This window comes from Cherax quadricarinatus, chromosome 50 (assembly GCF_038502225.1).
Source record: "Cherax quadricarinatus isolate ZL_2023a chromosome 50, ASM3850222v1, whole genome shotgun sequence".
NCBI lineage: Eukaryota > Metazoa > Arthropoda > Malacostraca > Decapoda > Parastacidae > Cherax > Cherax quadricarinatus.
In genome coordinates, this window is record NC_091341.1 from 482,633 (window position 1) to 495,132 (window position 12,500).

Sequence of the window (12,500 nt, forward strand, 5' to 3'; positions counted from 1 at the left end):
ATTTTCAGTTTATTGGAGTCATAACATTGTCATAATAATGAGGTGATGCACCAAACCCGTGCGAGTCATTCAGCGTTAGTAGCAGTAGTAGTTGAGCCTCGATCCTCCGTCCTTCAATATGGGGACAGATGTGATACCTAACTAATACTCTGGTCGTCACCTATCCATCCGGCCTTCATCCTCTGCTATCCATCCAGCCTTCATCCTCTGCTATCCATCCAGCCTTCATCCTCTGCTATCCATCCAGCCTTCATCCTCTGCTATCCATCCAGCCTTCATCCTCTGCTATCCATCCAGCCTTCATCCTCTGCTATCCATCCAGCCTTCATCATCTGCTATCCATCCAGCCTTCATCCTCTGCTATTCATCCTCTGCTATCCATCCAGCCTTCATCCTCTGCTATCCATCCAGCCTTCATCCTCTGCTATCCATCCAGCCTTCATCCTCTGCTATCCATCCAGCCTTCATCATCTGCTATCCATCCAGCCTTCATCCTCTGCTATTCATCCTCTGCTATCCATCCAGCCTTCATCCTCTGCTATCCATCCAGCCTTCATCCTCTGCTATCCATCCAGCCTTCATCCTCTGCTATCCATCCAGCCTTCATCCTCTGCTATCCATCCAGCCTTCATCCTCTGCTATCTGTCCAGCCTTCATCCTCTCCTATCCATCCAGCCTTCATCCTCTGCTATCCATCCAGCCTTCATCCTCTGCTATCCATCCAGCCTTCATCCTCTGCTATCCATCCAGCCTTCATCCTCTGCTATCCATCCAGCCTTCATCCTCTGCTATCCATCCAGCCTTCATCCTCTGCTATCCATCCAGCCTTCATCCTCTGCTATCCATCCAGCCTTCATCCTCTGCTATCCGTCCAGCCTTCATCCTCTCCTATCCATCCAGCCTTCATCCTCTGCTATCCATCCAGCCTTCATCCTCTGCTATCCATCCAGCCTTCATCCTCTGCTATCCATCCAGCCTTCATCCTCTGCTATCCATCCAGCCTTCATCCTCTGCTATCCATCCAGCCTTCATCCTCTGCTATCCATCCAGCCTTCATCCTCTGCTATTCATCCAGCCTTCATCCTCTGCTATCCATCCAGCCTTCATCCTCTGCTATCCATCCAGCCTTCATCATCTGCTATCCATCCAGCCTTCATCCTCTGCTATTCATCCTCTGCTATCCATCCGGCCTTCATCCTCTGCTATCCATCCAGCCTTCATCCTCTGCTATCCATCCAGCCTTCATCCTCTGCTATCCTCCAGCCTTCATCCTCTGCTATCCATCCAGCCTTCATCCTCTGCTATCCATCCAGCCTTCATCCTCTCCTATTCATCATACTGGTGGTTTGCAGTTCTCTAATTTGATGATTAAGACACAAGATATCTTAGTGTTGCACATTATTACAATAAAGATACTTGAATATTGCCTATGTGTTTTATTCAAGGATTCAGTATTTTCTATCCATCAAGGATTCATTCTTCTGTTCATAAAGTATTCATTCTCCTCTATCCATAAAATATTTATTCTCCTCTATCCATCAAAACATCGTCCTCTGTCCATCAAGTCATCATGCTGGTATACACATCAAGTCATACTGTTGGTGTATGCATCATTCTATATTGCTGGTATATGCATGAAGTCATCATGCTGATGTATACATCAAGTCATACTGCTGGTATATACATCATATCTTCTTGCTGGTGTATACATCAAGTCGTCCTGCTGGTATATACATCAAGTCATCTTGCTGTTATATACATATATACGTCCTGCTGGTTACAAACTCTGGTGTTATGCTGTAACACCAGGACAATACTGGCGTAACAGTTGTCCACCTTTTTATATTTCACCTCAGGGGAAATAAGCTCTAAGTTGTTTTTTCCAGTTTTTTTTATCTAGTTTGACAACTAAGTCTTCTCGTACCTAGTAACTGGGTTACATATTAACTACGTTAGACAATTAGTCTAGAACAAAGCACCTAGGGTGTACCAAGGTTCAATTAACAACGACTTTTGACACTTCCTTCTGATCTTTATTTAATTTGAATACTAGGTCTCTTTTCGTACTTGGTAACTAGGTTAAACATTAAAATACCATACTCATAGGGAGGTTATGTGACACCTTGTGATACTTCACGTACAATGAATACTCAACTGTATGTTTACGTTCTTATAAATAATTAAATAACCAAACCCCAAACAATCCATCAATATTGGCAATCTTGTATAGAAAGGAAAACTGTTTAGTTTCTTTTGAGAAACAACATCTTAGTATGATGATACATGGTGTCAGATAATAATATCAAGTTGGAAATCTTCACTTTAGCTGCTAGTGAAGAACTCCGCTAAATAATATTAAGTCGAACCTCGTAACTGGAATATTTCTCAAATATAAAATGTCGTGCATGGGCATAATTGGCAACACTGGTGTATACATCAAGTAATACTGCTGGTATATACATCAAGTCATCTTGCTGGTATATACATCAAGTCATCTTGCTGGTATATACATCAAGTCATTCTGCTGGTGTATACATCAAGTCATCTTGCTGGTATATACATCAAGTCATTCTGCTGTTGTATACATCAAGTCATCTTGCTGGTATATACATCAAGTCATTCTGCTGGTGTATACATCAAGTCATCTTGCTGGTATATACATCAAGTCATTCTGCTGTTGTATACATCAAGTCATCTTGCTGGTATATACATCAAGTCATTCTGCTGGTGTATACATCAAGTCATCTTGCTGGTATATACATCAAGTCATTCTGCTGTTGTATACATCAAGTCATCTTGCTGGTATATACATCAAGTCATCTTGCTGGTATATACATCAAGTCATTCTGCTGGTGTATACATCAAGTCATCTTGCTGGTATATACATCAAGTCATCTTGCTGGTATATACATCAAGTCATTCTGGTGTATACATCAAGTCATCTTGCTGGTATATACATCAAGTCATTCTGCTGTTGTATACATCAAGTCATCTTGCTGGTATATACATCAAGTCATTCTGCTGGTATATACATCAAGTCATCTTGCTGGTATATACATCAAGTCATTCTGCTGGTGTATACATCAAGTCATCTTGCTGGTATATACATCAAGTCATTCTGCTGTTGTATACATCAAGTCATCTTGCTGGTATATACATCAAGTCATTCTGCTGGTATATACATCAAGTCATTCTGCTGTTGTATACATCAAGTCATCTTGCTGGTATATACATCAAGTCATTCTGCTGTTGTATACATCAAGTCATCTTGCTGGTATATACATCAAGTCATTCTGCTGTTGTATACATCAAGTCATCTTGCTGGTATATACATCAAGTCATCTTGCTGGTATATACATCAAGTCATTCTGCTGTTGTATACATCAAGTCATCTTGCTGGTATATACATCAAGTCATTCTGCTGGTATATACATCAAGTCATCTTGCTGGTATATACATCAAGTCATTCTGCTGGTGTATACATCAAGTCATCTTGCTGGTATATACATCAAGTCATTCTGCTGTTGTATACATCAAGTCATCTTGCTGGTATATACATCAAGTCATTCTGCTGTTGTATACATGAAGGCAGTGATCAACGTTAGCAGTGCCAGTTGGCTCACACACATTCGCTTGTGTTTTGAAGGTGATAGAAATTGGGAATTATTAATGTACTCAATTTTTTTCCACACATTTACTAGCGAGCTACAATTTAAAACTCTTTACTTTTCAGGATCGTAGAGATACGAAAGAATAGTGTCAAAAAAAAGGAGAACATCGCCCTTTACGGTATTAGATATTTTTATATATAGTAAACAATCAGTGCCGAACAGGTGTGAAAAGTTAAGTCCATAGAGTTGAAAGTTAGAAACTGTTAAGGTGTTTAGAAACTCCCATACAGTACATCTTACCAGATACACTTTACAGCCCTGTGAAGTTTCCACGAGTGTATCAGAAAATGTGTACTTGGTAATTTTGAAAAAAATAGATTAAAATCTTGTGACGACCTCATATATTTGTAAAAAAAAAGGGTACATGTCCTGACCAATTAGTGAAAATTGAAACGATGAGTTAAAAATTGTGTTATAAAATTCATTGCTGGTGATCAGCTTTGTGTGAATGTGTTGGGTGGTGACAGAGGGCGCAGCAGGCGGCTCCTGCAGTGTGCTGCTGCCCTCCTCACACTCATACAGTGTCTGCTGAGGAAATATTTCTGCAATACAATAAAAAGATCCACCAGCTGTGTAGTGAGAGCCTTCCTGGCGCTAGGTGCCTTCTTGGGGAGTAAATACTCTCTGTAGCACAAGCTGCTGCTGCTCTCTGTAGCTGCCTTCCTCAGAAGAGAGTGCTGCCATCAGTGACTGCCTCTCTCAGCTGCACTTGCTGCCCTCTGTACCTCCCTCAGCTACTGCCCTCTGTACCTCCCTCAGCTACTGCCCTCTGTACCTCCCTCAGCTACTGCCCTCTGTACCTCCCTCAGCTACTGCCCTCTGTACCTCCCTCAGCTACTGCCCTCTGTACCTCCCTCAGGTACTACCCTCTGTACCTCCCTCAGCTACTGCCCTCTGTACCTCCCTCATCTGCAGGTGTTGCCATCTGAAGGTGCCTCCCTGAGCTGGAGTTGCCCTTTTGAGGTGCCTCCCTGCAGTGTGAGGATCAGCAACAGGATCAGCAGTAGCAGCAGCAGCAGCAGCAGCAGCAGTAGCAGCAGCAGTAGCAGCAGCAGTAGCAGCAGCAGTAGCAGCAGCAGCCGCAGCAGGAGGCGGCGTGGGTCATGGCTCGGTGACGGGGAGGCTAGGAGCAAGGCCAGGGGTGAGGCCAGCACAAACACACACACACACACTACTGCAAGAGGCGGGCCTGGGGGAATGAGCAGCATGACGCCGTCGTCGTCGGTGGGAGACGGGGAGGTGAGGGTAGCGAGGGTGCTGTTCAACATGCGGTGGCGCCTCATGAGCCAGATCCTGCTGGCCCTACCCGTGGTTGGTATGTTCATCTGCCTCATCACCTCCGTCATCTTCCACTCCGACCACATCAACAACACTATATGCAAGGTCAGTCAATTCACATTTCTTGTCATATATTATGTAGTATTACTTCTTCAAGAGCTAATGGACTCTTGGATCAAACACTATGACTTCCCATTTCCCATGTGCTGTATGACTCCTACAGATTTAGTATGTCTCCATAAATATAAGAATAATAATGTGTTATGTGGTCATTCAGTGCAGGATATGAAAGCTTGTTCCTGTCTGCTGATAGAGGCACGCTACCTTCCTACCAACTAACTATCATAACACATTTTACAACATAAAGTGTTGACTGGTGTACTGGAATCTGTAGTAACCAATTCTTTTAACTGTGGACAACTGTACTCTTGAGAAAATTTTCCTTGTACCATTTATCATTATATTACTGTTGTATCTCCACTTGTCAGTCATTAGTTATTAGTATCACACAACACATTTGCTATAGTATCAGTGTTTCAACCTTACACAAAACAACTAGATACCTGTGTCGTTATCCCACATCATATCACTAATTGTCATGGTACTAATGTCATTTTGCATGACATAACAAAAGCTGACAATGTCGTAATCCCACACGATATCATTAATTGTCACGGAACTATTGTCTGCTGGTAACTTTTTTTTTATATTTTTATTTAAGGACACAGTATACAATCTACATGTTGTTATACATAAAACTTAACAAGAAAACCTCAACACTGAGAAGAAACAAGCCTAACTAGGAATGAAACAGAAGAACCTACACCTGAGCATTCCTTAACAAAAAAAGCTACATAACAAAACCTGTTACACTTATGCATATTTTGTACAAAACTTTATATACAAAACATTAAGTATACACCAAAACAATTCTCATACAATTATTTTGTATAGTAACATATTATGTACATAGATTCTCGAAAACTAAAACCTCCTGACAATGTTTTCGAGGAGACTAAATCGTACTCCCCACACCCTATATAACCCAAATACACATCATATTGAACTTTGCATACTCTAGAATAAATCATAAATAAGAAAAAAATTTTTAAGATGTGTGCCTCCTCCCATCACCCACCAGGTACACAGTATGAACAGGTGAAATATACCCTTAATCCGTGTGTATATACGTTCCTACCTCATTAACTTCCCAACAGGAAGGAATACTGAATAGGGCAATGTACAATGCCCACTCTTGTACACAGAACATCTAACATTGACAAAGTTAAATATACAGGAAATACATGAGCCTGATGCACGCAGGCACCTCGCCCGTACTACAGTTGTTAAATAGGATAGGAATCCTAACAATAGTCTCTGGGGCAACAAAAACAAACCCCGCATCTTTTACAACACAAATAATTCTTCGCTCATTATTTCCTAAAAAATTTTGTTTGGTCCGTCTTTGAAAAGTATCGAAAGGACGCCTTGGCAAACCCACAGAATCAAGAAAATTTTACCAAAAACCTCCACCTCTCTCACAGAAGCCCCATTTCAATAACCGATCACCCCAACCCCACACACAGACTCTCACACAGACACGCACACAGACACACACCACACACACACACCACACGCAACAACACACACTCAACACACACACTCAACACACACACTCAACACACACTCAAAACACACTCAACACACACATACACACACACACACACACACACACACACACACACACACACACACACACACACACACACACACACACACACTGCGGGGCCAGGAGCTAGGACTCGACCCCTGCAACCACAAATAGTTGAGTACACACACAAAGGCCTTCACACAGACAGGCCTTACATCAAGTTATCTCACATACACCACTGGAGCATCCACCATCTCTTCTCTTCCTTACTACAATCATCTCCAAGTACTCATCACTCACCTCCGGAAGCCAACCCCTTGCTGCCTTTCCCCGGCACCAACTGTAGTAGTCGTGCCACAGTCAGTCCCCGATAACTCTCCGAATCTGCTGGTAACTAGTGCTAACTGCCTCGCTAGCCGTGGATTGGCCACCCACTTTTCATTAGCCATGGCACGAATACCCAACCGTGGAATAGCTAAGCGACCACGACAGTGACTAAGATCTCGCCTTATAGCAGTGCAGAACACAAGTGTTCTTGCGCCTACGTACTGACTACCTCACATGGTGTCCTGCTCTCTTCTGATGGCTCTTAATTTTTCCTTGTCTTCCTACCGATTGACTCTTGTGAATAGCTTCAATTCTTGCTCTGTGATTGACTAGGCCAAAGTAGCCAATCACAGTAGTCTAGATTATCAAACACGCCAAAAATAACCAGTCAGCAACGTGGAGCTGCTTGTAGGTACCCTGTTGCCTAAACAAGCCTTAACCACATAGCCAATCACTGCTGTGCATTCAGCTGCCGCTCACATGGAGTTCCAGGCTTCCCATTAGTTGATTTAACCTCGATCAAGAAGTCAGTCATTGTTGATGATTGAAATCAGGCTCTCCAAGCAGCCAATTATCATCGTGTTCGTAACAGAATAATATACATTGTTAAGGTGGCGGTCTCGTCCCTTCACTCTCCCCTCATTGCCAGGCAAGACGAATGTTATTTTTTTAGACCTAAACTTACTTATTTACGTATATTTTGGGGGAACCATCTGTGAGAAGTTTCTGATATTATGTCAAGCAGGCACCAGGCGCCTCAGGAAAGTAATAAGTGGACAAGTGTAAAGATCGTCCTAGATCCCACTTCAAGGAAACAATTACTCTGTTCTTAAAATCACTTAAACTGACAAAATAATTTTACGAGTTCCTTAGTTCTCATATTTTCCGGCGCGTAGCTTGGAGTGTAATCAAGTTTGATATAAAGAAGAGACTAATAGTTCAAATTACTTGCATAAAGAGCCTTTATTAACAATTAGGCACCCCCCTTATGAAGGGAAAATATGTTTGATTAAACTGTCATTTGTGTGTTGTTACAGTAAGAACACTACTAGGGATGAAATGTCGTATTGCTGACAGGCACGAAAACGAGACACGGGTGTCAGACAAGCTTTAATCAAGTCATACACAGGTTGCAGTGGTGACGCGGTGAAGGTGAAGTCTCGCTGGTTGCACAACCACCATTCACTAGAAACTTACCTCTACCACTTCCACCTTACTTTCCAACCTTCCAGGAGTTGTATGTGTTTAATTGTAATTCTTAGATGATTTGCTGAAGTCTCTTTACAGAGCATAACATTGTCTTCTCGATAAAAGCTTGTTTTGCATCTTGCATCTTTCTTTACTACTGAATGGCTGGGATTCTCTGCTTGGGCCGATAATATTTTTCAGAAGACGTTGTTGCAGGTCCACCATTTCACATAATATGCAGATTGCCAACGTTGATTACTAACTTGGTAACGAAGAGCTTTAGATTCTAACAGCTTTATTTATTTATGTATTTATTATATAATCCTTACGTATTTTAAACATTTTGTGAATAATAATAAATTATTATTATTATTCCTAAAATTCCACGTCTTATTTTCAGTTACCTGATCTGATATTACCATTATTATGCTTCCGATCTTACTCTTCTTACACAGTCTTACCGAGAAGTCTGTCAAGGAAAGAAATTGGTGCATTGGTCAGGCCGTTCAAGAGGGACCCACTAGTCTTGACTAAGCACAATCTCATTGTATGATAGCAGTAACTCTCGAAATTCTATAAATGTGGAAAGAGTGTCATTCGTTCAGTGTGTTCCCTTGTCATATTCCTCGGCAGGGTTTTCAAGGGAATATTCCATTAGATGTACAAAGAAAGATCTCTGTGTAAGTTCTGTGAAGTGAGATCACAAGCTGGTTGGACTTGCGGACAATGCGGCATGTTGAGAGTGCCAACTGCTCTCGGATTCTCAATATTCTGCTGTAGATACATCAGTCTTTGTACTGATTTGCCACCAACCTGCTCGCAGCTTCAGTGCTGTAGCTAGAGCGAGACAAAACATTACTTAAAGACAAATTCCTTAGGAACTTTGGAGACTGGTAGTAACCTTCAAGCAAACCCACGACCAGCATTGATTTTCCCCGCCCATTTTGCGTGGGTTGACTGTGGTAGCTTCAGCGTCGTGCTTGCCTACAGGCACACCCGAGACTCTCTCTTTTGATCTCCGCTGGAAGCTCTGTGAGCCAATTTGCTAACTGACGATCATCTTTACTAAAGGTGTTTTCGTTTGGTTAGCTTTGTAGCTTAAAGATTATGAACTGCAGGAGGGTCATTAAGACTGCAGTTCACCTGTACAGCGCCAGTCAAGAACACCTGTATCCCTGAAAAGAAAATTGATTTCTCAGTGAGAGAGTCACACCGTTTTTGTATATACAGCTTGATACATATATATATATATATATATATATATATATATATATATATATATATATATATATATATATATATATATATATATCTGGTCGAAGGAGACTCGAACCTACGAACTTTGGGACAATTACGCAGTACTCCAACCACCGTACCACACTGGACCAATACCTTGGTGTCCAGCCAACGCTAGACTTTTTGATCCAAGGCAGCCAGCATTCAGGCAGGTGGCGTCAGCTATTTCATCTCATCCCCTGCATGCATTGACCGACGAGAGATTTGTTCAATGTTTAGAATTCGCAGAACAGGTGAAATATTCACAAACACTAACTGCGTACCTTGTCCCAAGGTTCGTAGGTTCGAGTCTCCTTCGGCCAGAGATTAGTGTTTGTGAATAATTCGCCTGTTCTGCGAATTATATATATATATATATATATATATATATATATATATATATATATATATATATATATATATATAATTCCATAGTTCCCTGATAATGTGAGTAGTCACGAAAGCGCTTGGAATTTCTCTATTCTTTCAGAGTGGTTGTTTTGCATATTCTGAAATCACCTGTTTACTGTGATCTTATTGCATATATATATATATATATATATATATATATATATATATATATATATATATATATATATATATATATATATATATTTTTTTTTTTTTTTTTTCAACAAGTCGGTCGTCTCCCACCGAGGCAGGGCGACCCAAAAAAGAAAGAAAATCCCCAAAAAGAAAATACTTTCATCATTCAACACTTTCACCACACTCACACATTATCACTGCTTTTGCAGAGGTGCTCAGAATACAACAGTTTAGAAGCATGTACGTATAAAGATACACAACATATCCCTTCAAACTGCCAATATCCCAAACCCCTCCTTTAAAGTGCAGGCATTGTACTTCCCATTTCCAGGACTCAAGTCCGACTATATGAAAATAACCGGTTTCCCTGAATCCCTTCACTAAATATTACCCTGCTCACACTCCAACAGATCGTGTATATATATATATATATATATATATATATATATATATATATATATATATATATATATATATATACACACTTAGGTGTACATGTGTATGTATACACGCCCATCTTAGTTTTCTTCTATTTTCTTAATAGTTCTTGTTTTTATTTACTTCATTTCATCTTACTGGGGAAGTGGAATAAGAATTTCCCTCCATAACTCTTGCGTGTTGTAAAAGATAACTAAAATGCCGGGAGCAATGGGTGATGCTAAAAATAATAATAAGAAAAACTATAACTGGAATGTTTGAACGTGTGTGTAGACGTAGTGCAGATAAGAGACAGTTGTAAATGTTAAGAATTTAAAGAAGCTGGATGTTCTGGCTGTAAGCAGAACAAAGCTGAAGGGAGTTTCAGTGGAGAGAAATAAATGGGATTAGGTAATGTGTATCTGAGAGAGTTAGAGCTATGGAAGAGTATCAGTAATGTTCAAGAATCAGTTATGGCAGGAAAAGAGGGAATATAAATGTATAAATTCAAGGATTATGTGGATTAAAATTGGGGTCGGATGCGAAAAGTTTGTTATACTAAATGTTTATGTACCTGGAGAAGAGAGGAGTATAGAGGAGAGAGAGAGATTTTGGGAGATGTTAAGTGAGTGTTTAGGTAATTTTGAACCAAGTGAGAGAGTAGTTATGGTAGGGGACCTGAATGTTGAAGTGGGAGAAACTATTGTAGAGGGTGTAGTAAGTAAGTCTGGAGTGCCAGGGGTAAATGATAATGGGAGGCCTTTGATGGAACTTTGTACAGAAAGAGATTTGTTAATACTTAATACATATTTTAAGAATGAGAGGATAAACAAATATACGAAATATGATATAGGGCACGATGACAATAGTTTGTTGGATTATGTATTGATGGATAAAAGGCTGATGGGTAGACTTGTGGATGAGCATGTTTATAGAGGGGCAACAGATATATCAGATCATTATTTAGTTGTAGCTAGAGTGAAAGTAAGAGGTAGATGTGGAAATCTTAATAATAAAAAGTTGCATATTGTTTAAGCATATAAAATAAATGCAGTAGTAATTTTAAAAAACCTGCTTACCAACGTAAAATTAATAATTTCTTAGATGATACAGATATTCCAAACTTAGAAAACAGTAAAACGACGACTGAAAGGCAAAGACGAACTAATTAAAAAATTCATGACCACCAATACACCTTTATCATATATTTATGGATTAATAAAAACACATGAACCAGGTAATCCAACCAGACCCATAATTAGCTCCATAGGTTCAGTTTCCTACAAATAATTCAAATGTCTAGTAGATATATTAAGTCCAATTGTTGGCAAAATTTCTAACTTTAATGTTAATTAATCAACTAAATCAATATTTTAAGCACCATGACTGACTTCAATGATTACAGTATGATTAGTTTTCATGTCACTTCTTTGTTCACAAAAGTTCCAGTTAATGAACAAAATATTAGACTGCTCACACTCCAACAGTTCGTCAGGTCACAAAAAACATTCGTCTCCATGCACACAAAACCTCTTTTACCCCCTCCCTTCATCCTTTCCTAAGACGACCCGTACCCGTCCTCCCATCCACCACAGATTTATACACCCTCCATTCATCCTATTTTGCTCCATCCTCTCTAAATGACCAAACCACCTCAACAACCCCTCTCCAACCATCTGAATAATACTTTTAATAACTCCACACTTCCTAATTTTCACACTACGAATTTTCTGCATAATTACACCACACATTGCCCTTAGACACGACATCTCCACTGTCTCCAGCCTCCTCCTTGCTGCAGCATTTACAACCCAAGCTTCACACCCATATAAAAGTGTTGGTACCACTATAGTCTCGTACATTTCCTTCTTTGCCTCCATGGATAACGTTTTTTTGTCACCACAGATACAAAGCACCACTTACCTTTTTTCATCAATTCTATGATTAGCTTCATCCTTCATAAACCCATCCGCTGAGAAGTCAACTCCCAAATATCTGAATACATTCACTTCTTCCATACTCCCTCCCTCCAATGTGATATCTAATTTTTCTTTACCTAACTCATTTAATACCTTCATCACCTTACTCTATATTCACTTTCAACTTTCTTTACCCAACCTCCCAAACTCGTCAGTAAAAAGTAACTA

General features: G+C 40.2%; 1 protein-coding gene across 1 annotated transcript in view; it reads left to right on the forward strand.

Moving 5' to 3' along the window:
• Positions 1-12,500, forward strand: part of LOC128695493 (post-GPI attachment to proteins factor 2-like) — a 510,841-nt gene that overhangs the window by 122,672 nt on the left and 375,669 nt on the right. Inside the window, exon 2 of the mRNA XM_070095370.1 lies at positions 3,734-5,054. Coding sequence (XP_069951471.1) covers positions 4,869-5,054 — 186 coding nt within the window. The 5' untranslated portion in view covers positions 3,734-4,868. The remainder of the gene's footprint in view (positions 1-3,733; positions 5,055-12,500) is intronic.